The sequence below is a fragment of the Uloborus diversus genome, unplaced genomic scaffold (assembly GCF_026930045.1).
Source record: "Uloborus diversus isolate 005 unplaced genomic scaffold, Udiv.v.3.1 scaffold_14, whole genome shotgun sequence".
Taxonomy (NCBI): Eukaryota; Metazoa; Arthropoda; class Arachnida; order Araneae; family Uloboridae; genus Uloborus; species Uloborus diversus.
The window spans coordinates 9,143,656-9,170,514 of record NW_026558098.1 but is presented as its reverse complement, the minus strand read 5'-3'; the positions used below and the strand labels follow the sequence as shown (position 1 = coordinate 9,170,514).

General features: G+C 36.5%; 2 protein-coding genes across 2 annotated transcripts in view; both read right to left on the bottom strand.

The window, feature by feature from the left end:
• Nucleotides 1-19,845: 19,845 nt before the first annotated feature.
• On the bottom strand, nt 19,846-21,473 carry LOC129232924 (zinc finger protein 271-like). The gene has a single exon (XM_054867027.1). It carries the CDS (start codon nt 21,471-21,473, stop codon nt 20,094-20,096), a length of 1,380 nt encoding a protein of 459 aa, XP_054723002.1. The 3' UTR covers nt 19,846-20,093.
• Nucleotides 21,474-21,939: 466 nt separating this feature from the next.
• LOC129232923 (zinc finger protein 271-like) overlaps nt 21,940-26,859 on the bottom strand; it is a 109,409-nt gene continuing 104,489 nt past the window's right edge. The window contains exon 2 of the mRNA XM_054867026.1: nt 21,940-21,982. Coding sequence (XP_054723001.1) covers nt 21,940-21,982 — 43 coding nt within the window. The remainder of the gene's footprint in view (nt 21,983-26,859) is intronic.

The window sequence follows — 26,859 nt, the reverse complement described above, 5'->3', positions numbered from 1 at the left end:
AACCAGTTGGATTGGACCCCGAAGACAGCTTTGATCTTTTGAACCAAACGAGAAACCGAGCAATCCCTGGTCCAATACACCACGAGGTATCGTTTCACTTGGAGGACTTCATGACCACGAGCATATTTAACGTCCCCCAGTCACCATTAATGAAGACAGTGGATCTTCGATCAGCGAGGATCGGACCCGGGACCCTCCGCTCACAAGTCTGACACCTTACCGATCAGGTCACCACGGCCCTGCCATCGGCTTCCGAGGAACAATCACTCTGCCAACCCATCCACAAATACAAAATGATCAGTAGTAAAAAATGTTTTTAAAGAAATTTCGTTCATATTTAGAAAATTGGTAACAGGAAGGTATCGTACTGCCGATTCGGACCAATTAATAATGTATTATACACTTGATAAGAAATAAAATTGATGCACACTTTGCTAAGAGTTTCAAAGAATTTCCTGATCATTTTCAAATACTCTAGAACAATAAAAATTAATTGCGGCACTTCATTTGCATTCCCTGCATTTCCAATCTCGGACATTTTAGTATTGGATTGTATATTTTTACAGTATTTTATAATTTAGTAAGAAACAGCTATTTTAAGTTTAAAAAAAAATAAACTATAGATTTCTCTTTACAACTTTCTATCAAATTATAAGTAAAGGAACAGCAATACTAGTATAATGTTTTTTTAAATGCTAAACAGATTGATAATATACAGTAGAAGTGTGATAAAAGCAAGCAATAACAATAGAATGTTCAGTACTGCATTTAGGATTTTTAAAAAAATTGCAAGACATGAGAAAAGTGAAAACCATGATTTTTACATTTTTGACGCAGGATGTAATAAGGAGCTGGATTTGATAAATTTTGGTATCCCCCCTCCCTATTTTCTCTCATTTGTTAAAAATTTTTAAATTCAAAGTTTGTAGCCACACTTTTTTCAAATTTTCAAGGTTTGCAAGCCCTTTAAAATGAAAAGTTTACTTTTTCAAGCATTCTTCTTCTTTTTTTTTTTTTTTTTTTTTTTTTTTTTTAAGGAACGAATCGAGCAATTTTTCGGGAGTTGGGAGGTTGCAGTATTTTGGAAATGCATGAATGTATTTTTTTCAATGTACTATAAACAAGAACAGCGACAGGAAAGCTTCCTCTGGTCTGATTTGTGTATTTTTTTTTCTGTTGACTTGCAAAATGTGGTGTTGTATGTTAGAGAATATAGTATGTATGTAGAATATCATATTCGCATTATACTTCGAAATTTTCGAAATAATAACTACAATTTAACGAATTGACGCAATGCCAAAAAATAATTCACTGATCCAGTAAGAACAATTGTTGGAGATTACCATATATGTAAGTCTGTAGGGTCATACATTCCAAAATATGTGGTATATATCGATAAAAAGATCGATGTTTTAAAACATCGATGTTTGGGAACATTGATGTCTTGCCACCAATGTCGCACCTCTAATTCTTAGTATGACAGTACTGTAATATGCAGCATAATCACAAATTAATAAGTGACTGCAATACTGCAAACAGTGGCGTAGCAACAGCAACATAACGAGTGGGCGAATAAACTTTGCAAGGCCTTCTCCCTGAAATTTAGAATAAATTCCAGATCAAGTTGTTCTTATATTCTGTCTAGGGCCAGCTCCAGTAGTTTCGCCGAGCCGGACTAAAATGCAAAATGCCCCCCCCCCCCCTTTTTTTAAACTATTCAAAATAAATATTGTTCATTAAAAACGAGCCAATAAATCTTGTTAATTAAAAAAAATCAAAATAAAACCGCATATTTATTAAGGCTACACTTAAAGCATACAAGAGTGGGGGGGGCATCAAAAGATACCAATCACATTCTTAGTGACGGCCTCAATGAATAAGTCATGATTTAAAAAATAAAATAAATAAATCAGGACACACCCTTTTTTTTGGTTACATACGCGTCAGCGGTGCAATCAAGAAATGTTTTAAGGGGGGTTCCCTTAAAATTTTCCCTAGCTGATACAAGTTGGGTCCGAGGGTCCTCCCCCGGAGAAATTTTTGAAATTGTGGTCTTAAGAACGCATTTTTAGACGGTCTCCGCTGACATTACGGGGAGGCAGTTTCGGCTTGCCTTCTGAAGACATTTTTAGAAACTGAGTTCTTTAAACGCGATTATAGGCGGTATTTGTTGACATTAGGGTTAGAAATGGGACTTAGGGGCTGTCCCTGATCGATTTTTTTTGCAAAATAGAGTGAAATCAATCAAACCTTTCCCCAATTTTTCAAAATTGAATTTCCAAAACGCAGTTACCGATAGACTGTAATGATGAATTACTGGAAAGGTATCTCTAATATTCCTCCCCAAAAAACATTTCGAAATATAAGTACTTAAAAACGAAGTTTTTAAGCGATATTTAGTGATACTAGGGGAGAGGTTCAAAACTCTCCACTTCCATTTTTTCGGAACTGCAGCTTTTTCATTTTCAGATTTCATACGGGAGCTTCATCTCATTCTATTTAAAGAGGACTACGAGCTAAAACACTTCACCCAATTGTCGTTTTAAAAATTCAATTTTTGACTATTTGGGGAATATTATGAAAGCCCTGGGAGTTCGAGGCACTAGTCCAGAAGTTTTCTGAAATTGAAGTCAAAAAATGCGGCTATATTTAATAACATAAGGGACTCGGCAATTTTGCAAAATTGTAGTTCCGAACAAGAAGTCTTAATTTATTTCTTAGTGGAATTAGGAAAGAGCAGAAAGTGCAAATGTCTTGTTTTCAAATATTTCTTGCAGCTAGTGAGAATTCAAATTGCTCAAGTTCTCTGCATTTCTTTAAATTTTCCGTCGTTTAATATGTACAAAAGTAAGAATAGAAAAATACCTTTACTACTTTAATTCCTTTTTTTCTGCCAATAGAAATATTTATTTTTAAAAAATGTTATAAGGTTATGCTGGTTTACGTCCCAAAATTTTTCGGAGGGGGTAGCGGATCGGGCCCCGCTGCCCGCTGGAGACTGCCCTAGCTACAGTTGATAATATCTAAAACCTATGTATTCTTGTTTAAGCACTTTTATTATACTTGGTCTGACTGTCACGGAAAAAATCTGAGGCCTGCTTTTGCTTACATTTCAGCAATTAGACTAATTAGAGACTTAGGGATTTCACTAAATGATTTGCTTAATCTTAAGATACAACTAACCGCTGAAAAATTTAAATTGTAAACAAACTTATTATTTCGGTTAGGATGGAAAACAGCAAATTTCATGTAATTTCCCCATTAAATGTTTAAATATAAAACCCATTGTTACACATTTTGTTGACTTGCAACACTAATGTTAATATAATCACAATGAAAATTTTGAATCAAGGCTACTCTGGAGCAAGCATGAAATGCTCTCATCTATGAAAATAATTGATATGGGGCTAATTAAAGAGACATATTAAGATTTTTACCACGAGTAACTTGTAGGTTTTGAAACGTAAATTATTTTGAGAAACCTTTAATATTTAAATGGTTTAAATAAATTAGCACACAAATGAATCCTAGAGAGGAACAAAGATTAATTTTTAGTGCCAACAGCGTGATAGTAACATTATTCTATTTCTGAAATGTATTTAAACTAAAAAGAATAAAATAACAGAATTTTTAAAAAATACTAAGCACTTTTCATAATGAACTCAAAAGGACAAAATAACTTTTTTGAGTCAGAAATGACATTTTAAGTATTCCTGTAGTTTTCAATTATTCCAAGAAAAATGTACCCACAAACTAAGAAAAGTGCGACTCAAGTCATTTCAAAAGAAACTTTCCCAGATAAATATACATGATTCATCACACAAATTTATGACTGAAAGCTAGATAATGATAGGAAATTCTCCAAATGACTTGAGCCGCTCTTTTCTTCGTTTACGGGGTCATTTTCTTGGAATAATTGAAAGCTACAGGAATACTTAAAATGTCCTTTCTGACTCAGAAAAGTTATTTTGTCCTTTTGAGTTCATTATGAAAAGTGCTTAGTATTTTTTAAAAATTCTGTTATTTTAATACAAGCGAAATACGAAATATAAAGCAAAACTTACCGAAGTATTTTGCATGCTTTGGGGCAGTATTCTTTAACCAAGAGGAGAGGAAGGTAAAAAGACGAATAATGAAATCTTCAGACAAATTAAGTAACAAAGTCTTGTACTTAATATTTCAGGCAAAACACACTCTGAGGCTTTCATCTGCAAAATGGCTTTTTTTCCCCTTGAAATGTAGAATACATATTGCTGGCAATCGACGCAAAGCAGCTAGCAATTCTATTCACTAATTAAGAGTCTAGATTATCTATATACAGCCCGTTCACGTCCATTTCTTAGCTTGCAGAGCAGTACATGGCAAGAGATAAATAATACTTTTTATGAAAGCTCAATTCTACAAAATTGAGTGGACCAATTCGACCAATTCTACTCTTAAAGAAAAACAGGTTGTTTGTTTCAACTATCTGCAAATCTGACAGAAGCATGAATCGTGAGGAGAGATTATGCTCTTTTATGGAAGCTCGATGTACTGCGAAACGAATAATAGAAAGAAACTTCTGCGCTGATGAAGTGAAGGAATAGTACTTGGTTTAGTTTACTGCAGCTGTTTCGGAACTACTATCAGAGCCGCCGAAAAACAAGCTTGAACCCGCGGGGGGGGGGGGGGACCGCGAACTATGGTTGGTCCATGGGAAATCCTTAAGGCTGCTCTTCAGTGGGAAAGAAAAACCATCTCGCTTGAAAATGGGCCTTTTCTTTAAACGAAAGCAGTGTACATCAGTGAAGTGATTGACACTTCAACAACCAATAGAACGAGCGGTGGCCGATGAAAGTGTGGATCATGTGACCTGTCACATTTTGCAAGGGGACAGACCGGACGCTCCCCTGCTGTGCAGAGTAGTCGAAGGAGGTAATAGCTGACGGCGAAATGAAACCGCAGCTTTTTACAGACCCTTCCAAGGAAATTCTAGTTCTTTCCCTCTTGAGTCTTGACTACATAGGTAAAAGAAAAATAACTCAGTGTAAAAGGCGCGGCATTTTGCAATCCCGCTTGTGATATTAATTTATTTGCATTCGCACTAAAATTAATTTTTGAAACGAAGATTTTTTCCCCCATTAATACGGTTCCTGATCTCATCTAGGAAAAATTAACGAATGAATGAATATTTGCAATAAATTTATAAATTCGTTTTATTTTTAGAAAAATGTTCGTTATTGAAAATTGATAATATCAAAAAAGGAAGGAAAAAAAAGATAGCCTGCATGACCACACTGAATTTTAACGAAATGAACTCCAAATTCTAACCAAAAAATATTCTTTAAAAATGGATGATCCTACTTAATAAATTTGAAAAATCGAGTGCCGAATAAAAGTGGGGACTAACTAGTTATCGGTTGGCGAAATTCTTTCACTTCCTCTGCCTGTTTGCCACTCTCCCCAACCCCATCCGAGTTAGCAGAAAACATTCTTAAAAATGAAACTAGATCCTCTTTGCATAGTTAATACTTGATTGTACAATAAACATTAATGCCACTAATTAGTTACATTAACCTTTATTTGAACTGATAATATTTATATTTTAGTGCTAAATTAAATACTACTTTGTTGGTTAGTTACCTGTTTTACAAATGTAGTGGCGACTAGAAAAAAATGTGGCTACTATAAATACCTTTTCTCACCACTGGTGACCAGAAAATTCCCCTAATCTTTATCTTTGAATCCTTTTCTTTTTGAAAAAATATTTATTTATTTATCTAAGTACTATATGCAGATGAGAAGGCTACGATAGCATTTCTCAAGGGGTTGTTATGGTGAAAGTTCTTTCAAATTGAGCATAACAACGGCAAAGTCGCGGACGGCTACGGATAAGGATTTCCTGAATTTGAAAAATTAAAGATTTTTCTCTGATCTTTGTATGCAAGAGTGCTCACCCTGCTCCAAGCTCAAAGGCAAAAATCACTTTTTCCCCCACTCTCAATGTTTGTAAACTATCTTGCGTTGAAATTTTGCAATAAAACTAAACCTAGCACTTTTAGAGTCTCAGATTCCCAGTTACTAAATTCGGCAAAATACATGAGGTATTACATGCACTATATGACCAAAAGTATTGGGACACTTTCAAAAATTCACAATTTTACGGATTTCTCAAAAAATAAAAGACCAATTGCTCTCTGCTCTGTAATTTTTTTCTCATGAAAAGTATACTCCAGACGTCAAATCCAATAACAATTAAGTCTGCTATTCATTTAGGGGACCAGCAACAAATAATCTGTTCTTATCATGAATCACTCTATAGCGATGGCAGGAAAGTGTTGCCAGTTTGCTAACAATTCCTTACCATTCGTCGCCTATCCTAGAATTATAGAAATTCGGCTCATTAGATTGCTGATAACTTTTTAAAATTTAAAGAAATTGCGGTGGAATTTTTTTCATGGATTGTAGGATGTATCTGAGCTTTGAATTATGAACGTTATAAATTGCTATCTTTCGTGTCTGCGCAGTGAAAAATTAATAGCTTTAACTGTTCATATTTCAACAAATTTTCAATATTTTAACTTCAAATTTTATTATTATGTTTCTCTAAAATGCTGTCAAATATTTTAAAAGTTTAGTAACGTTTGACGAAATACTCTGCGTAATATAAGGCGAAAACCTTCAAAAAAATTTTGCATTTTTGAAAGAAATGCTTATATTTCCATGGGTATAAGAGATACTTTCACAAAAATATAAAAATAAGTTTTTGATAGATTTTTAACTCATTTCTGAAAATTATAGCTTATTCCCAGCAATTTGCAATGAAAAATTATCAAAAAACTTTTTTACTCAATTTGTTGTCGGTCCCCTAAATGAATAGCAGACTTAATTTTTATTGGAAAATGACAACTAGAGTATACATTTTATGCGAAACAAATTATAGAGCAATTGGACTATTATTTCTCGAGAAATCCCTAAACATGTGAATTTTTGAAAGTGTCCCAATGCTTTTGGTCATATAGTGTATATAGTGCTTCTACTTCAACACATTGAGCTTTTATTAAAATTTTCTAATAAGTCTTGTGAGTGTCTGATCCTCGTTAGTTGTCATAATAAATATTAAGGGTTGTACTTTTTCTCAGGAGGCACGAAAATATTACCTACATGTATATCTGCCTGAAAAAAAAAAAAAAAAAATCTCGAAATACTTAGATGAAAAAAAATCTCAACGCCTGGCTCTGCCAGATTTTAAAGTTTTTATCGCTCTGCCTCGTTTTCATGCATCTTGCATTTAATGAATCAATAATAAAAAATAAAAAAAGGGCAAGAAACAGATTTGCAGGAAATACATAAAGTTGAAACAAAAATGAAAATGAACAGCTTACATTTAGGAAAGCAATTATAGGTACAAGTAAGGGTTCACAATTAAAAAAAAAACAAACAAGACAAACTTTTTCTTTTAAGTTCTGTGTTACGCACTTCTGTGCCGAAAAATTATCGTATCCTGTCTTCAGTCACAGAATAAAATGAATGTTCTAATCCAATGATTATCAAGTAATTTTCATTCGTATAGAACAAAAATCTTTTTTGAGATCCCACATTTTCCATTCTATTGACTCCTAGTAATATGTAAATACAGCGAGAGAAAGGATTTAGCTTCTTGTTTAGGAGAGGGAACCATTTCTATATTTAATTAACATGATCTTTATCGTAAGCATACTATTTACTCAGAAATACTCCCTATTTTCCCAAGCACTCTGTTTGAGGGCTATGCCTTTTAATTTTCTCGAAAATAAAAATTTTCAAAATGCACTTTTAGACGATCTCTGGTAGTATTTGGAAGTAAGTAACAGGTCCTGTGATCTTCCACCAGCAAATTTTTGAACTTGAAACGCCAAAAACACAATTTCAGGTTCTTCAATTCTGTTAGGAAACGGGGAGTTCGGAAGCTTTCCCCGGAATTTTTCGAAATAGTCTAAAAACGCAGTCTTAGTGTGATGTTGGGGGGGGGGGGGGAGGCAAAATTTTTAAAGTGTTATAAACATGATTGTAGGCCATCTTTAATAACGTTGGGGACATGCAGGTTTTTGAAATCCAAAAATGCAATTTTAGACGACTTTTTTTTTTATGGTCAAAGGACTTTTCACAAACTCCCTTCCCGAAATTTTTTGAAATTAAAGCCATAAAAACGAAATTTAAGACGATCTTCAATGATGTTTTTTTAAGGGGGGGGGGGGGTGCTTATGTGACCTGAAAACCTTTATGCCTGTAATTAATTTTTTCTACATTGTATTAAAATGCTGATCTAGCTTCTGAGAATGAAAATAGAAAACAGTGAAAACTTGTAACCCCCATTCTATATTGTTCACATTTTAGTTAGCTTTGTCGGCAACATAAGGCTGAAAACGTCATTAAAACTAATACATACAATGCTTAGTAATTCTACCACGGTGTGTTTTTTACATTAACTGAATTATATTAAATTGCTAATATATTTTTCATGATTTTCTATGTGTTTAATGAGTATGTTGGTGTACGGAATGTTTTCCGCAATTGAATTTTCCACCTCCCAAACCTTCTAAAGAAATTTGACGAGTCTGGCTCTTAAAGACACAAATAATTTTCAAAAATGTTTGTTGAGCTGTGGAAAGCACTTTATGTGTGTACCATTTGTAGTAACATAAAACACATGTAAAACGATGCAAAATACCCAGTATCTGGAATACGATTTAATCTATATATAAAAATATTTTTCTACTGGAAGGGAAAAATGTCAACTTTTCGCATTCGACAGCATTGTAACAATGTTCATTATATTGTAAATAAACAATTTGACTCAGAAATATTCCTTTCAAATCTATTTCTTTTCAAACCACAAATTTGAAAAAAAGCAGATGTTGCGAATTTAACAGCTAATAGCACGCATCTACATGGATTCACTTTCAAAAGCACTTGATTCTTCACGAAAGCCTTATAGGAAAAGAGGAAAGAAGAAAGGACGTCCAGCGGAGGTCATTGAGGGGAACTAATGAGAGGGTAATAAATCTTACACCCCATTAGCACTTACCCCTTAAGTCTGTGCTTACCCCTCAAAAAGGGGAGGTTTCTAATAAAGGGCGGGGCGAATGCAAAAAGTGAACGTATTTTGAAATTTTTTTCAATAATTAGAACATGATATTTGTTTAAAAAATGGTCGCATTATTTCAAACAAGATCTCAAAAGAGAGCTGGAAATATTTTGCGTGTCAGGGCGTTCTTAAAATTTCGATAGCACGAGTTGCAGATGTTTTACAGAGCGAAATGTCCAACAGTACCTCGTTTTCGAAGAAATTCATTTTTTCTCGAATTTTAAAAAATCGGAGAATGGACACATCAAAAAAGTAAAAACTAAAAGAAACAGACATGGTCTTGAAAAATACTCAGAAAAAAAACCGGATCCGAAAACTTCACAGGAATTTGTAAAACAAGCTCCAACTTTCTCCGTAGGTTAACATTAGATCCGAATCTTTCAGACTCTCAGTGAAGAGCACCCTTAACGTCTGATTTTAGTTTAGTTTTGACAAAAATGAATGATGCATCATAAAAATCTGTGCTTTACGATGCCATTCCAACTTTTCTGTCAAGGTAAGTCGGGAAGATAACAACAAACACATGCGAATGAGTTCAGAACTCGAACAAAGCAACAATACATCAACAGACCGCCCTGGAAGCAGAAGCTATTTCGATAATGGGAGACATAAAAGACAGTGACATTCCGTATGAATATCCAGATAATCCTAACCATTATTATTCTATTGAGAGGTTATGGAGGAATGAGTTAGTCTCTCCCAAAACTAGTTTGGACATAAAAATACTAGAGTATATTTAAGGGCTGTAATTCAAAAACAAATCAAAATGTTCAGTTTTAAATTTTTTTTCTTTGTGTATTTTTTCTGCAAATGCTGCTGCTATAAAAAAATAATATAAACAGCAAAAAAAATAAATAATAGTAATAATAATTAAAAAAATGAAAAAATGAAAAAAAAAAACGAAAATTAAAAAATAAAAAAAATAATAAAGGCGGCTGCAGCCTCACCGCCCCCCCCCCCCTTAGAGTCGCCACTGGGGTCCTATGTCTTCGTCCTACCTGCCTTGTGTGTAAAAAAACTCGTTCGCTGAGTTACGTTTGGAAAAATCTAAAACCAATGTTTTCGTGCTTTAGATTCTTCTCGAACTTTGGGACCATATGGAATCGTCCTTCAAAATATTGGTAAAAAGACCCCCCCCCACACACACACCCGGCTCAGCTAGGGACCGCCTAGACCTGGCTTCATTGGCCTATTTGAAAATCAAATACTGGGCCACTGTGAGTAAAATTTCGTTCGCTTTTGTTTTAGTTGGTAATGTCTAAAACTAAAACCAATGCATTCGTGTTTTAGATTTTAGTGGAACTTCAGAGCTCAGTGGCATCCAAGGCCTGATTAATGTATAGGCCAACTATACCGTGCCGTAGTGGCCTACTTTTTAGGGGTCCAAAAATGGCTGAAATTGTTTTAGCCTATGGCCAAAATTATAAAGTTTCACAACCGGGGTTTTTCAAAAACATGTTTGGCCTAGGGCCTCCCGATACCTTAATCGGGGCCTTTTGGGGCATCACACGAAGACCGACACGCGGCATTTAGCGTTAGCACCGCCACTACTTGGACTGCTTGTTCTAGGTTCTACTGTTATAAATACGGAAGAGGGCAATTTAACAATGAAATATTGAAACAAAATTATGTTTTATACGGATACAAATGGGGCCAATTGTGTTTGAGCAGACAGCTCTAGATTTTTCGACCTCTTTAGAACTTTGAAAATTGCATTTTTAGAGAAGGTAGACAAATATTTATTACCGACCGGTTTTAGATGATGAGAGTTTCCGGAAAGGGGGGGGGGAGTTTTCTTTCTCGTGGTTGCTTGTCGACCAGCAGATCAGGGAAAAGTTCGAAGCGAGGTCCTTCGGTTTTTTTTTTATCATGAGAAAAATGTGTTTTATCTGTCTTCTTTTACCAATGCGGGACTGAAAAAAAATCCCCCCCCCCCGGAACAAACTTCCATCTGAGAAAAATTCGGAACGAACTGGAGATGCGAGGCCCTAGGAGGTGCGAAGCCCTGGACTGTCTCTCTCTTCGTCCACTCCTTGCTACGCCTCTGACAGCAAATTGAAAACGTATTAGAATGAAAAATAACTTTTTAAGCATGGAGACTTCGAATTTGGCATACTAATTTAGACTGAAACTACACAGTTACCACCACCATCTAAAAAGTTTGCTTTCCTCCCCGCTCCTACTCCCTTTCACGCAAAATTAGGGGAAAAGTACTGAACATATTCATATATTAATCATTAGATAATTATACATGTAATCCTAAATCTTTGTGCACCATAAAAGACAGGAATAAATTTAATATATTTGCATTTACAAAACCATTTTTTTAAAGAATAAAACTCAAAAATAAATTAAATAATTGTATTGCAGCAAAAGCTTAGTTTATTGCACCCTGTCAACCTGTCATATCTCAGCGCCCGGGGCGACAGCCCCGCTCTTCGGGCAGCCCTGGTGGTAGGCTGGCAGGTCTCCTAAGAAATGATGGCACCCTGAGCGAATATTTTCTGCAGCCCCACCCCTCACACAGAAAGGTGGGGGAAAAACTGAACATTTTTACATTTTTCATTTGATAATTTTATATGCAATTCGAAATCGATGCATAACAATGATGCATAAGACAGGAATTAAATCTAATATATTTGCTTTTTAAAAACATTTTGTTTTTTTTTAATGAATAAAATTTTAAAATACATTAATTAATTGTAAAGCAAATTGCAGCAAAAGTTTAATTTATGACGCCTTATATATCTCGGCGCCCGGAGCGATTGCCCCGCTCTTCGGGCGAGCCTGCTGGCAGATCCGTCCTAAGAAATGGCTGCGCCCTTGGCTAATATTTTTTGGGGCCCCTTCCCCTAACGTACAGAATCGTGGGAAAAGTACCGAACATATTCATATTAATTATTAGATAATTGAACATGTTAGTTTTTTTTAGTTGCTTGGGCACTGTCGTATCCTGAATACATCCTTACTAATGTCATGAATGCGAAAGTATTGTAATCTATGTATACCATAATCTATGTGTACAAAAATGTATGTTTACCATAAAAGACAGAGAATTAAACCTAATATATCTATATATCTGAGAGCAAGGAAAATCGCAATTTTTGTACGTTACTCTGGCTCTGAGATACAGATATTTGCATTCTAAAAACCCTTTGTTAAAAAGAATGAAATTAAAAAATAAATTAATGAATTGTAGTGCAGCAAAAGCTTTTTATGGCGCCCTCTCGTATCTCGAAGCCCGAGGCCATCGCCCCGCTCGCCACCCTCTTCGGATGCTTCGGATATCGGACGGCCCGTGACACCAAGGCGCGGTAATCTCTGTATAGGCTATTGGCGATGTAGCTAATCCCCTGCTACACCTTGAAATCGTTTGCATTTTTACACTGCATTTTTCCCATAAATAGAAACCATCTGTTTACTCCAGAGAACAATCTTCTTTAACAGTTCCGAGAGAAGAGGGGGGGGGTCATCAGGTGCAAACAGAGATGAATGACAGAGGGTAGTCTACAGTTTAGAAGTTGCCGACTCTTTTAGAAATCTTTTATTGCAGCTGTTGTATATATCTTAACTAGAAAACCAGTATCTTATTGCGGGTACTTACTTTATGGAAGAGATCGTTATTCCCCTTTGGCAAAATTCTACATGAGTGGTTTCTGTGCGACACATTTTTTTTTTTTTTTTCAAACTATTTTTTTCCGGTTTTGATAAAATTTTTCATTCACTGAAGAAAAGGGCGCCGTAGAAGGGGGCGCATCGGGATTCGTCCCGGTGTCCCGGTGGGCCAGCACGGGCCTGGTTATGAGTTTGGCCCATAATTCCGTTTTCGGTGGTCATATGGGGGTGAGGAAAACTCTAGAGAGAATTAAATATTCATTCTTCTGGGAAGGTCTACGCTCCGATGTTCAAAGGTTCATCGCAGCCTGCAAAGAATGCCAATTGAGGAAACCTATTAAAGTGTCAGATAGGGCCCCAATAACTCCTGTTTCGCGTCCAGATTTACCGTTTCAGGTGGTCAATGTTGATTTAATTGGACCAATTGAGCCAGCCAGCTCACGGGGTCATAAGTATATTTTGTGTTTGGTTGACCAACATACGAGATGGGCAGAAGCCGTACCGCTTACTAGTATTACCGCTAAAGCTACTTGTGAAGCGTTACTAGCAATTTTTTAGCGAACAGGAATTCCAAATGTTATAGCTTCGGATAATGGCCCGAACTTTAATGCAGAGTTAACGAAGGAATTTGAAAAAAGGATCGGGTCGAGCCCTAGATTTTCCTCGCCTGCATATCCTTTGAGTAATGGATTAGTGGAGAGATTTAATCAAACTTTAAAAAGGATGTTACACCATGTGATCAGAGAAGAGGGGAGGCGGTGGCACCTGCAAATTCCTTGTCTTCTTTGGGCATATAGGGAGGTACCCAATATTACGACGGGAGTTGCGCCCTTTCAACTCATGTATGGCAGGCCACCTCAGGGTCCCTTAGCAATCCTAAAAAATACTTGGACGGGAAAGTTTGATAATTTGCAATTAAACACGACTCCGGTTTCAAGTTATTTGCAACAGCTAAAGACTAGGTTAGAAAATGCGTCAAGAGAAGCGGAAATTACCGCGGAAATCGCTCAAGAAAGAGCTGCGCATTATTACAATTTACGATCATCGGATAGAAAATTTGAGGTAGGAGAAAGTGTCGTGGTTTTAATTCCCGATTCAACAAATAAAATTTACTCGCGTTGGCAGGGGTCGGCGACGATAGTGGAAAAGAGAAACAAGCACTCTTTTATTATCCAAATGCCCGATGGTGCCAAAAGACATGTGCATCAAAATAAAATACGACATTATATATCAAGAGCTAATGCTGTAAACGTGATTTTTGAGGGTGAAGAAGAATTTGGGAAAGTAGAATTAATGCCAACTACAGAGACAGGCAGTAATTTTCTGAAAGCGGTTAGTGATTTGAAAATGCCCCATTTAACTCCCTCACAAACAAACGAGGTAAAGAACTTGCTTACCCAATATGAATATGTTTTTACGAAAACAGTTCAGCCAGCTGGGGTTGGATGTCATAAAATTGAGCTAAAACCCAATTTGGAGTATAAGAAACCGCACTGCTACAGCATCCCTGTTGCTTATAGAAGGGAGGTGGACAGGCAAATCCGGGAATTACTAGAGTTAGATCTAATTGAGCCATCAAAATCAGAAATTGCTCATCCCATTGTTTGTGTCGCTAAAAAGGATGCAACTATTAGGATGTGCGTAGATTTTAGGGCATTGAATGCGGTAACGAAAATTCCGGTATTTCCAATGAAAGACATGCAGGAATTAATTTTTGAAGTGGATCTGCACAATATCTTACAAGCTTAGATTTATTGAGGGGTTATTGGCAGATAAAAATGGACGAACGGAGCAAACATCTAACGGCGTTTGCAACTCATTATGGGGTTTATCAATGGAAAACCATGCCCTTCGGGCTTGCCGGGGCCTCGGGTACATTCCAGAGAGAGATTAACCGGGCGCTAGCTAAGCATAAAGATTACGCGCAAGCATACATCGACGACGTAATAATTTTCTCAAAAACATTCGAAGAACATTTGATACACGTAAAGGCGGTATTAACGCACCTGCAAGATTTAGGGTTTGCTGTGCGCTTTGATAAATGTATTTTTTCGGCTAGAAAAATCAAGTATTTGGGTCATACAATAGGGAGTGGAGAGCATGCGCCGGACGAAGAAAAAATAGGGGCGATAAAAAGATTAACCAGGCCCACTACTAAAAGGGGGGTAAGATCGGTGTTAGGACTGATGGGGTTTTATCGAGAATACATACCTCATTACGCTGAGATAGCAGCCCCGCTTGCGGAACTAACAAAGAAAAAGGGTCCGAATTTAGTCAGATGGGGAGAGGTGGGAGAGCCTTCGAAAGTTTAAAAACTGCTTTATGTCGGGTCACGGCGCTATCCACCCCGAATTTTGAGCAACCATTTCAGGTGCACTGTGATGCGTCAGACTATGCCGTCGGTAGTTGTCTAACACAACTAGATACGGAAGGAAATTTCCGACCTATCGCTTTCGCTAGCCAAAAATTTTCAGGTAGTCAGAGAAATTGGGCTAGCATTGAAAAGGAAGCTTGGGCGGTACTCTTTGGGCTAAATAAATTTGACAAATGGATTTTCGGGTCGCAGGTGGAAATTATCACTGACCATAACCCACTGAAGTATCTTAATGAGACGACTCCTAAGAGTCCTAAATTAACACGCTGGGCATTAGCTTTGCAGCGGTGGAGCCATTTTATTACCCACCGTCCTAGGAAACAGCATTTAAGCGCAGATGCACTCTCCAGGCTGGAGTAGAATATAATTTTAAATGCTTGTAAATATGTTTTCCATAGTAATGTGTATCCCTGCAGATTGCAATTAAAATATTGTAAATTGAAGCATTTGTCATTTTACCTGATGTGTTTTGTTCCAGTATTAGACATTTGTGCTACTATGTGCAGTTAGTGAAATTAAGCCCCTATAAAAAGGAGCTAATTTTCCCTCTTGGTGGGGGCGTGTCGTGAACGGCTGCTCCCACGCTCGTCAAGGTCGCCTCTCACACCCCTCTTGACCACTGACCCCTGACCGGATGTGGGGGCTCTTTTCGAATGGGGTTGGTGGGAACCGGGTGACTGGACGAAAGGGAGAGATGCGGAGAACAGGACGAGAGAAGGAAGGATGCGATTAGAGCTCTGGAGATGTCTTGTCTCTCGTTGACTTTCTTGGACATTTTTGTTTTTCGAGCAATCATACTATACGAGATGTAAATATTTTATGTGAATTGTGATGTGTCCCTTTTTACTATGTCAATAAAAAAAAAAACTTGGGACTAAAGTGCTTATTCTCACTTACATATCGGAGCGGCAAACCATCCCAAAAAAATATGGAAACTTACCCAACGCGGTACTCCGAATTAAACGATTACATGAAAGAGCAAATTCGCGACATCAAGCGCAGATGTTCAATCGCCAATCTCCATACAAATTCAAAGCAAATAAACATTTTCCTACTGTGAGAAAATGAAAGGAACATTTAAATCAGTTCAATCAATGTCAAATTTACCACCCCGCTCCCCACCAAAAAAAAAAAAACAAATTAATTAATTAACGCTTATTTATAGTGTTTTTTGGCCATTACTATTGCAATATGTCATACAGTAATGCATTTGAAGTGGAGCATTTTAAGAAAATTTAGAAACTTCTCTCTGTTAATGCAGAACATTTGACGTAACAATTTTCATTAACAGAGAGATCATGTCAGACTGTAGAAGGCTCCGTTTTTGATACAAGAATACTTCGGGCTTGGATTTTGATCCGAGACGATATCACTCGGTCTCGGGCGGGCTCGGTTACAAATTTTCGGGCTCGGGCGGGCCCGGGCTCTCACAAATGAGCCCGAACTCATCTCTAGTATGGAAAGGGGGCGCCAGAAAATATTCGGCCCGGGCGCCGTCCTCTCTTCGGACGGCCCTGCCTCCATGCACAAAAGCCAAACCTTGGCCCGGGGAAAAAATATCATAACGACCCCCCCACCCGGTCACCTGCCACAGAGAGAAGGGGAAATATGAGTTCTAAGTGTACGAGTGTCCGGGAAAGGACAGTCAAGAAAAGTTTTGGGGTAGGATCTGGATTGGGAGACTCAGAGTGTCAGCATTATGCCCCAGCCTCATGCACGACACATATTAAGAAAATTCTCACAACTAACAGAGATTTATGCTTGCGGAAGTTTGTCAAGGTTAAAATAGAGCCCGCTTAACCAGTGAAAGGGGCCCAAACCAGACCCGTCATCTGAGCAATCAAGGAAGTCGGGGAATTAAGATACAATGCAATTGTGCATTTTTGCTTGTATTTTGATGTTTTCCCCCAATAAAGTGCATTAAATTCATACCCTCCCCCATATCCTGAAAAATGACGGACCCGGCTCAAACTTAGTAAATTTCAACAATATATAGCTATTGCGGAAATTTTATTTTTTAAATTGAACGCAGCTTAAGTTGAATTAATGTCAGTGAACAAATTATTTAGCTGCAGCGTGGAGCCGATAAAGAGAGCAGGGATATCCTAAGTTTTTAAGCAAGGAGCTAAACATTCGATTTTGAAGCAGAAAAAAGTTGTGGGGACCTTCGGGGGCCCTCCTTGCTGAGTTGAATGGGACCTCCCAGAGCGCTTTTAGTTGTATTCATGCAAATGATCTTCAGGGAAATGGGGGTTTAGCCCTAAGTTTTGATCTTTTGTAATCGCTTATCTTTCAAATATTTCACATGCTTGAGCAACTTATATATGTGGACTCAAAATGGGCACTAATTTACCAGAAGTCAAGGTAAAGGGATAAACGAGCGAAGATAGTTTTCCGTGTTATTGGTTATTTTGAGATGTCACAATGCATCAAACGTCACCGCAGAATCCTTTTTACCAGAACCGGTCCTGCCTTTTACAATTGTTCGATTTTTTTTTCTTAATCTTTTCTTGTTCTAAAGTACGTCGTGCGTGTCGCGAGGAGTTAAATGCGAGGAGGTAAGCCTTACGCTTCGTCTTCGAAGCCAACTGCTGGTCTTTCGGCTTCTCCCGCGGCGGAAGAGCGCATGACGTCACTTCCTGTGCCATCTGACGTCGCAATCGCTTGAACTTTAAAGATTAATTTAAAAAAAACCTACTTATCGTATCGCAAAAATTTTTTCACCTATGATGTTCACACATGTTACTCTATCATATACAAATAAAATTGAAAAATCGAAAACGTCCCTATTGTTCGATTTTTTTTCCTTAATCTTTTCTTGTTCTAAAGTACGTCGTGCGTGGCGAAAAAAGGGCTCCTCTGGAATGCGGCACTGCCTTTTTCATCTTTTTTTTTTTCTTGCTCCTGCTCCTTCGGGATGCCCCTTAGAGATTAGCAGGGAAGGGGAAGAAAACCACAGAGATAAATAAATCTATCTCTTATGGTCCTGGGAGGAGGATTTCAGTTGCTCTAACTCGCATGACAGAAAAAGTATTGACTGCTTTCTGTATCTGTCAAAATGGTATTCAGTTTTTATCCTTCCTTTATGATCCCTTACTTTTTAAAAAGTTTCCCATGGTTAAGCAACAGATTTCGGCTTATTTTATAATAAGCCGAAATACATATAATTATATTTACTGCATTTTAGATAAATGAACAACAAGCAAGAATTCTTTCCTTTGTGAGGAACCTTGAATGCGTAAAGTGGCCGGTAAGTACCTCTTCTCATTTGGAATATCATTCAAGATATTCTAAATTCTGTATCGTGAGTGTAAGCAAAAGAACTGATAATTTTAAAACAGTTCTAAACGATGTTCGTACAATGTATAGTGACTGTGATGTAGGTTTGCGTATTATATTGTATTTTTCAAAGATTCGTCCAGAACATTTCTGTAAAATCGTAAGTAGTTTTTTAAAATTATTTTGCTCATTTGTTCGTTAAAAATTTTCAAAGCAATAAAAAAGTGATATCAACTGTACATGTATGCACATAATAACTTATTATTGAGATATTATATGAGACTATGTTTTATTAATATTTTGTAAAAGCAATGAATACTGCCAAGTTACATTTAAAGGAATAAACAAATTAGTAGAAAAATAAATTTTAAATAAAAAAAAAGCGTATAAATATGTAAGAAAACAAATCTAAAGTAATTGATAAAATGATAAAGTAAAACATAAAATAAATCAAGGCTATGAAAATTGATTGTTTTCGTTTTTCATCTTTTATTACTATTTTCTTCCTTTTATAATTAGTAAATGCAATTGCTTTTAAAGGTAACACCAAACAAAGTGGAAAAAATACCCCACGTACCAGTTCAGTCTAGAATGTTAAGAGCATTTTTACAGGTGTCACAGACGCGTGCATTTCAAACACTTTAAAATATTAGGGTCGAAGTGTCGATATCGAAAATTTCATGATAAAAAACCAACTGTTTTCTTTTTACAAAATAAATTGGGGGAAACAGGCCCATCATTTCGACGCGGATGCAAGATATATTTATTACATTTCATAAGGTAAAAACGTACGATTTACGTTTTACACGATTTACGTAAACGACTGCACAATTATTGTGTCTAAAATCCGGGTAGGAGTGACCACTCTGATCTACCAAATAACTGAACTAGGGAGAAGATTTCTTGCAATTTTTCTTTTTTTCAAAATAAATAAAAGAAGATAAGGACGTAGCCAAGAAGGTGGGAAGCAGGGGATAATAAAACTAAATAAATTTCTTTTAATTTCCCTAAAGACAGTCTAGAACTGTGTTTTTAAGCTTCAATTTCGGAAACATTCCGCGAGAAAGTTCGCAGATCTCCTTCTCCCTAATATGTCCAAAGATCGCTTAAAATTGCTTTTTTGGTACTTCGATTTCAAAAAATTCCGGGGCTCATTAACACGTTATCGAAAATGGTCTACAAATGCGTTTTTAGGACTTTAATTTCGAAAAATTTCTGGGGATATATCCCCCCCCCCAACTCCGTTGTTTCACGTCATCAAAGATCTTTTGAAATTGCGTTTTTGGAATTTCAATACCGGAAAATTACAGGAAGAGAGTCACTCACCCCTTCCCATTGCGTTGCAAAAAAATGGCTTGCAATCGCATATTGTTTGAAACAATACATATAATTTTAAAAAATTGTGGGGCCAAAAAACACAAAAATGTTAAAAAAATTTTTAGATTAATACGATTTTCAGTTGGGAGGGGGGGACAAAATTAGATTTTGCGGTGGGGCCGAAATTTTGAAGTTACGCTACTACTTGGAAAACGGTTCACATGAATACGGTTTCTCGCCAGTATGGCTTCTCTGGTATGATTTTAAGTTTTCGAGTTGGCAAAATGCTCTTGAACAAATTTCACATAAATGCGGTTTCTGTCCAGTATAGTTCAACAGATGTTTCTTTGAATCTGAAGCGTTGGAAAAGGCCTTTAAACAATGTTCACATGAATACGGTTTCTAGCCAGTATGGGTCCTCAGATGCCTCTTAAAACCTGAAGCGTTGAAAAATATCTTTGAACAATGTTCACAGGAATACGGTTTCTCGCCAGTATGGGTTTTCAGATGTGATTTTAAGCTTTCCGGGTGAGAAAATGCCTTTGAACAATGTTCACATAAATACAGTTTCTCGCTAGCATGGTTTTTCAGATGTGATTTTAAGCTTCCCAGGTGAGAAAATGCCTTAGAGCATTGTTCACATGAATACGGTTTCTCGCCAGAATGAGTTCTCATATGCGATTTTAAGCTTTGAAGGTGGGAAAATGCTTTTGAACAATGTTCACATGAATACGGTTTCTCGCCAGTATGGGTTCTCCGATGTGATTTTAAGTTTTCAAGCTGTGAAAAGGCATTTGAACAAATTTCACATGAATACGGTTTTTGTCCAGTATGGGTCCTCAGATGTTGCTTTAATTTTGAAGCGATGGAAAATGTCTTTGAGCATTGCTCACATGAATACGGTTTCTCGCCAGAATGAGTTCTCATATGTGATTTTAAGTTTTGAAGGAGGGAAAACGCCTTTGAACAATGTTCACATGAATACGGTTTCTCGCCAGTATGGGTTCTCCGATGTGATTTTAACGTTTCAAGTTGGGAAAATGCCTTTGAACAATGATCACAGGAATAAGGTTTCTCACCAGTATGGATCCTCAAATGTTTCTTTAAATGTGATGGGTAGGAAAATGCTTTTGAACACTGCTCACAGGAATACGGTTTCTCGCCAGTACGGGTTCTCAGATGTTTCTTTAAATCTGAAGCATTGGAAAATGCCTTTGAGCAATGTTCACATGAATACGGTTTCTCGCCGGTATGGGTTCTCCGATGTGATTTTAAGTGTACAAGTTGGGAAAATGCCTTTGAACAAATTTCACATGAATACGGTTTCTCACCAGTATGGATCCTCAGATGTTTCTTTAAATGTGATGGGTAGGAAAATGCTTTTGAACACTGCTCACAGGAATACGGTTTCTCGCCAGTATGGGTTCTCAGATGTTTCTTTAAATTTGAATCATCCGAAAATACCTTTGAGCACTGTTCACATGAATACGGTTTCTCGCCGGTATGGGTTCTCAAATGCGTCTTTAAATTTGAATCATCCGAAAATACCTTTAAGCACTGTTCACATGAATATGGTTTCTCGCCGGTATGGGTTCGCAAATGCGCCTTTAAATTTGAATCATCCGAAAATACCTTTGAGCACTGTTCACATGAATACGGTTTCTTGCCAGTATGGGTTCTCAAATGCGTTTTTAAGTGATAGGGACAGGAAAATACTTTTGAACAATGTTCACAAAAATAATTGTTCTTAGAGTCCAGGCTGATCTCAGGCTGATGTGCCATTGCGGAAAAATATAAAAGTTTTCTTTCATAAGATATATATGATGGAATGGTACGGTAACCGGTTGATCATAGAACGCTGCGGTTAGTAACTGGTTACTTACCGGTTGACCGGTGAGGTTCGTCGAACGCAAGGTCACTGAATATTTTTCATTCAACGGTGATATTAGGATTAATAGATAACCTAAGTAAGAACAACAGCTACACGAATTTGAATTCATGCAAAGCTTGAGATATTTACTGGCGATGGCACGAAAAGCGATTCCGGACTTGGCGCAGTCTGCACTTCACACAACATACACTGTCTTCTCTATATGCTGTTGCCGCAAGTCTAAGGAATAAATGCGAACCTAAAATTTAGGGAATTCCGCCGTCATTGCATTTCCTCAAACTATGATTTAGAAATAAGTCTTCAAACGAAAGTAGAAACAAAGTTGCATGGTAATATCGGGCGTGTCGAAGTCCAGCATCACACTTGCTGCATTCCAACCAACATGAAATCCTGATTATACCTGAAAACACCACAAAAGAAATAAGAATTAGAGGGCATTAATAAAAACGAACTGTATTAAGCAAAAATATTCGCATATATCAGTAGGAAAACATATTTTACAAAAACTTTAGAACAGTAATGAAAGTGACAATATAGTTGCCAAAGGAGAAAAAACAAGGTTTCTTAATAAACAGCAGGCGGTAATTAACAGAAGACGATAGTAAAAAACAAATCAAAATTGATGGGAACAAATAAATCGATCATAAGCACTTTTATTGAGTAGGAATTCAGTTTTTTTTTTTAACAAACCTACATGGTTCACAAAACCTGAAAATACTCCTATGGCCGGGCAGAACCGGACTATAATATTTTGCATGGATATTTTTAAATATATCCGGTATATAAAAATGTGTAAATTAGAAGGCGGAGGATTGTGAAGATTTTTTTTTTTTTTTTTTGCTGCTCTAATAACTTTTGGTGAAATAGTGTGAAATTCGCATTTTTTTCACTTAAAAAATAATGAATTTAAAACTTGCCTTTAATAAATGAAACTGATGAATAATAATAATCTTGGATAACACAATGTCAATAAGTACAAATACTTTGAGATGAGGCAGACAAAGTATAGCACTAACCAATTATCTTCCATGGAGAAGAACACAAAATGTGCTATTGAGAAATGTGAACTTCAACCCTTTAGGGACAAAATTCCAGGAACTAACCGTCTAAATTAGACATGGTTCATTGCTTTATAGGTGCTTAAGTTTCTAATAAAATGTTGCGTATCGAGCAACAACAGTGATGCAATTTTGATTTTTGTCCAGCTAGACTCGGTAAATGATAGCTAACTTTGGTGCTATACAGAAAAATAAAAATAACGTAGTATGTATACAATTTCATAATTTTTTCTACAAATCCTTTTTTTACGAGCACTCTTTTTTTAACAAGCAAAGGCTGCAGTCTCTTTGCGCTTGTTTTTAGTGAGTTGGACTGTACTACATGTATGGGAGCTAGCCCTTGCTACAGGCGGCAACTTCTGAAAGGTGTCAAAATTCACCATAATTATTTTAAATTCGATGGCCCGTAAAGGAATAAGCGTGGACTGTATAATTTTAAGTAACTATTTTATTTCATCTAAAGTCAGCAGACTATTAACACTGTTAACGTGAAAACAAAAGACACAGCTACATTTCACATAGCATAATGGTTGAATGACAAAACACAAGGCTTGCAATGCTGAAAAAGTTCTTACAGTTCGTTGCCAATCAGTAATGAGAAAAACAATAAATAAATGCAAAGGCTTTACACAACTATCTGGAGGAAAGTTGGATATTTTATTTAGATTCTCAACAATTATTTTCTTCGTTCAAACTTGATACAAAAACTTGAAGGTAGATGGGTAAGGGCTAGTGATGGGTATAATCGAATCACTCGAGACCTCTTATCATCACAAATTCGTGGTTATTGATTGACTCAGCTCGAGTTCTCGATTATCAATCGCTAAAGATCTCGATTATCAAAAGGTCTCGATAATGCCCATCATGACTGAGGGAATCAGTGTCAATATTTGTTACAGCTCAGAAAAATTAAAGATCTGGCACTGCTCGCTTAGCACTATCAATCCCCGCCCAAGCCAATATTAAACGACTGAATTTGAAATTTGCCCCCTTGTCTGACTATGTTGTGTATATGCACCTTTGTGTAGTACTGCCACTATTTTTTTCTTCATAGAAAAAAAAAAAGCATCGGGATTTGGACCGTATTTATTTTTTTCATTTATTAACAGCGAAACGTTTCTGCCAATTACTTTTTTAAAAGCATGTGTATGCAGTGTATATATGTTACTGTAAAACACCAAAATTAAAGATTGTCGACTTTTACTGGTGATTCACCAGAAATATTAAGTATATCACTGATGTCTTTGGTATGTGTATGTCATATGCACTGGCTAATGTCGACATTTATCAGATTTCAGACTTTCATTTTAACTTTTAATGGGATTACAATGCGTCATTGTAGGAATTTATGCAGGGGCCATGTAGCTAAGTTTGATGCGTTTTGTTATTGAACCATAATACGCAAGTAAATGCAATTTTAGCAAATAATTAAAAAATACTGGCCTAGAATTGTGACTTTAGATTGGTAAGATAGTGAACGTTAAACAAATGGACATTACGGACTACATTCGGAGTCTTTTTTTTTTCATTAACTTCAAATTCAATAGACAAATGGAGTGTACTAAGCAAAATTACATTTTTCCTTACTTTACCTTGATACGATGTAAGAATTACATTGTCGTGTTTCACCACAGAAGAAGAAAATTGTTTGCTTTTAGCATTTTTGAAAGCAGGAATTTCTCGTTTCCGGCGATTATTGTTCCAACATAACTGAATCCCTTTGCTTTCAGACCTTTAGCAAGCTTCAATGAAGTAAAAAAATTGTCTGTAGTTATAATTGATTTACTCCGTTTTTCTCCCAAGCTTTCATCTTTTGGTCTTATTCGATCTTTTCCTAATTACGGAATTCCGTTCAACAAATATTTTGAATTTACGTCAGCAGCTAGCCGAAATTTTATTCCGAATTTATCGGGCTTCTTAGGCATATACTGCAAAAAACGGCATCTTGTTTTTGTCGGAAATAGCTGTTCATCAATCGTAATGTTTTCATTTGGATTGTTGCAAAGCTTACAGTTATCGATAAAAATGTTCCATATCTCCGATATTAGAGCAAATTTGTCAGCATGCAAACGTGAAGATCTGGTATTTTTATCATCAAATCTCAGAAATTTCATTATTTCCAGAAAACTATCTCTACTCATAGTTTCCTGAAAAATTTCGGTCCCCATGTCTTAGACCACAAACTAAGAATAGACAAGCCCTTAGCGGCTATAGCACCCCTTACATACAGCACTGCTATAAATGCGTCAAGTGCTTGTAATGAAATGTTCTAAGAAGCATTTTGAAGCCGAAGCTCCGCTTCAGCCTCTGTACATTTCTTTATAATGCATACAATTTTTTCATTTATAATTAGCCTCCATGCACTTAGCAATTTACCAGAGTCAATGAGACGTTTCACGTAGGATGTCGGTCCTCCATTCTCTCGCAAAATATTTTGTATAGGACGCCATCCAGATGTATTTGAGGTATTTTTCTTTTTTCATACTGTCCCATCACCAGCAGTTTCCTCACAAATATCTGTTTGAACAACGCTGTATTTCTTATTTGCTCTGGAGTGTCCACTAGTTCCTGCTTTGTTGCTCTTAGTCATATCAAAATTAGAATTCGTATTAATTGATCTATTTTCACAATCACTCGAGCTAGAGGATGTCGCTGCATAGTCACTTGCTAAAATAAATTCCCAGTTGCTAGAAGCTTCATTGCTATTATTATCTGATTCAACGATTTCAGAACCAGAATGCATATTGTGATAGAGATTCTATCGCAGTGTGCATTTTCCCTGCGTCTTCTCCTTCTTGCACGATCTATGAAGAGGAGAGAACTATCACCGGCAGATCTGTACTCAAACTTCTGTTCTCCGTGGCGAATGAGGTCTATCACACATATCAGATAGTTTTTGCGTCAATTTTATAATTTCATCTTGCGTTAGCCCTCTTTTACGAGCCATTAGTATGCTTATACGAAAAATTCACGTAAAAAGAACAAAAATTTTTGGCAAAAATTGTTACCCGAGTGAAATCAAATCACATAGCAAAACCTGAAGTCCTTCTATTATGCATAACTTTTCACTGTTCGCTTTCCTTTAGAAAATGTACTGCAACCATTGCAAATCACGTGGCAAGCAGATCTGATATCATGCAGAGACAGTTTTTCCCCCTTCTTCCTTGCTTAGTTCGCAAAAACAAATTTAGTTTACAGAGAGCACATAGATAGCGATGAAACGCATTAGTATTTATTTTTTCTCGCAGGGGTCAAAATGACACCTGTCAGTAATTCTAGGTATAACCTTTAAGTTTGGGTGGGAATTTTTTTTCCTTTGAAAACTTTATCACACAGCACAATGATTTAGAAACGAGCTGATATGTGCATCACATGACTTCCTTTTTACTCCCAATTTAATGTCATTACCCCATTACTGTCAATTTTAATGTGATTCAATAGTTTATTCTCTAAATATCATCAACAGTGGCTAAATTGAAATCGGATGAAAAAAAAAATCGCACACTTTGTCGCTAAGTTGGTGACAAAACTTGGCGAAAAAACACTGGCGATATATCGCCAAGTGTCCGCGAAATTATTACACCACTCGAGTTTAAATCGAAATTAACAATGATCCCCCCCCCCCCGAAAAAAGGCAAAATACCCCTTTAGAAACACCGGAATGCAACCAAAAAGGGAGCCAGAAGAATTCTACGACAGGGGGATCTCTAATTTAGTGCTGCGATAGGACAAATGTCTGAACCGGTATGGTGACTATGTGGAGAAATAATGTAAGGTACGTAGTACGCTACATATGCAATGCAAATACCTGTATGTACCTCATTTTCGGCAAATAAAAAATAGGCGCAAAGACTTCTTGATTTGCCCTCGTATAGTAATGAAATAGCATTGAAAAAAGTCGAGATTTGTATTGAATTTCTAAGAGTAACATAAGAATATACCTTGCATGTTAGGGATTCTACGTACAAAAGACATGGAAATTTTAGCTCAAACTATAATTTTCAAATTTTCTGTGAAAGTAACAACTATTCTTACCTAATGAAGGTTTTTTATTATGCCTCAGTGTATCTATAATGCATTTACACACCAAAATAATTAAAAAGGCCAAAAATATTTTGAAGGAATTATTTACTAAAAAAATGCAAGTTCATGAACATGTTAGAGACTCTAAATATTTGTGACATTTGAGAATGAGTATTGTTTAAAATAGTTATAACAG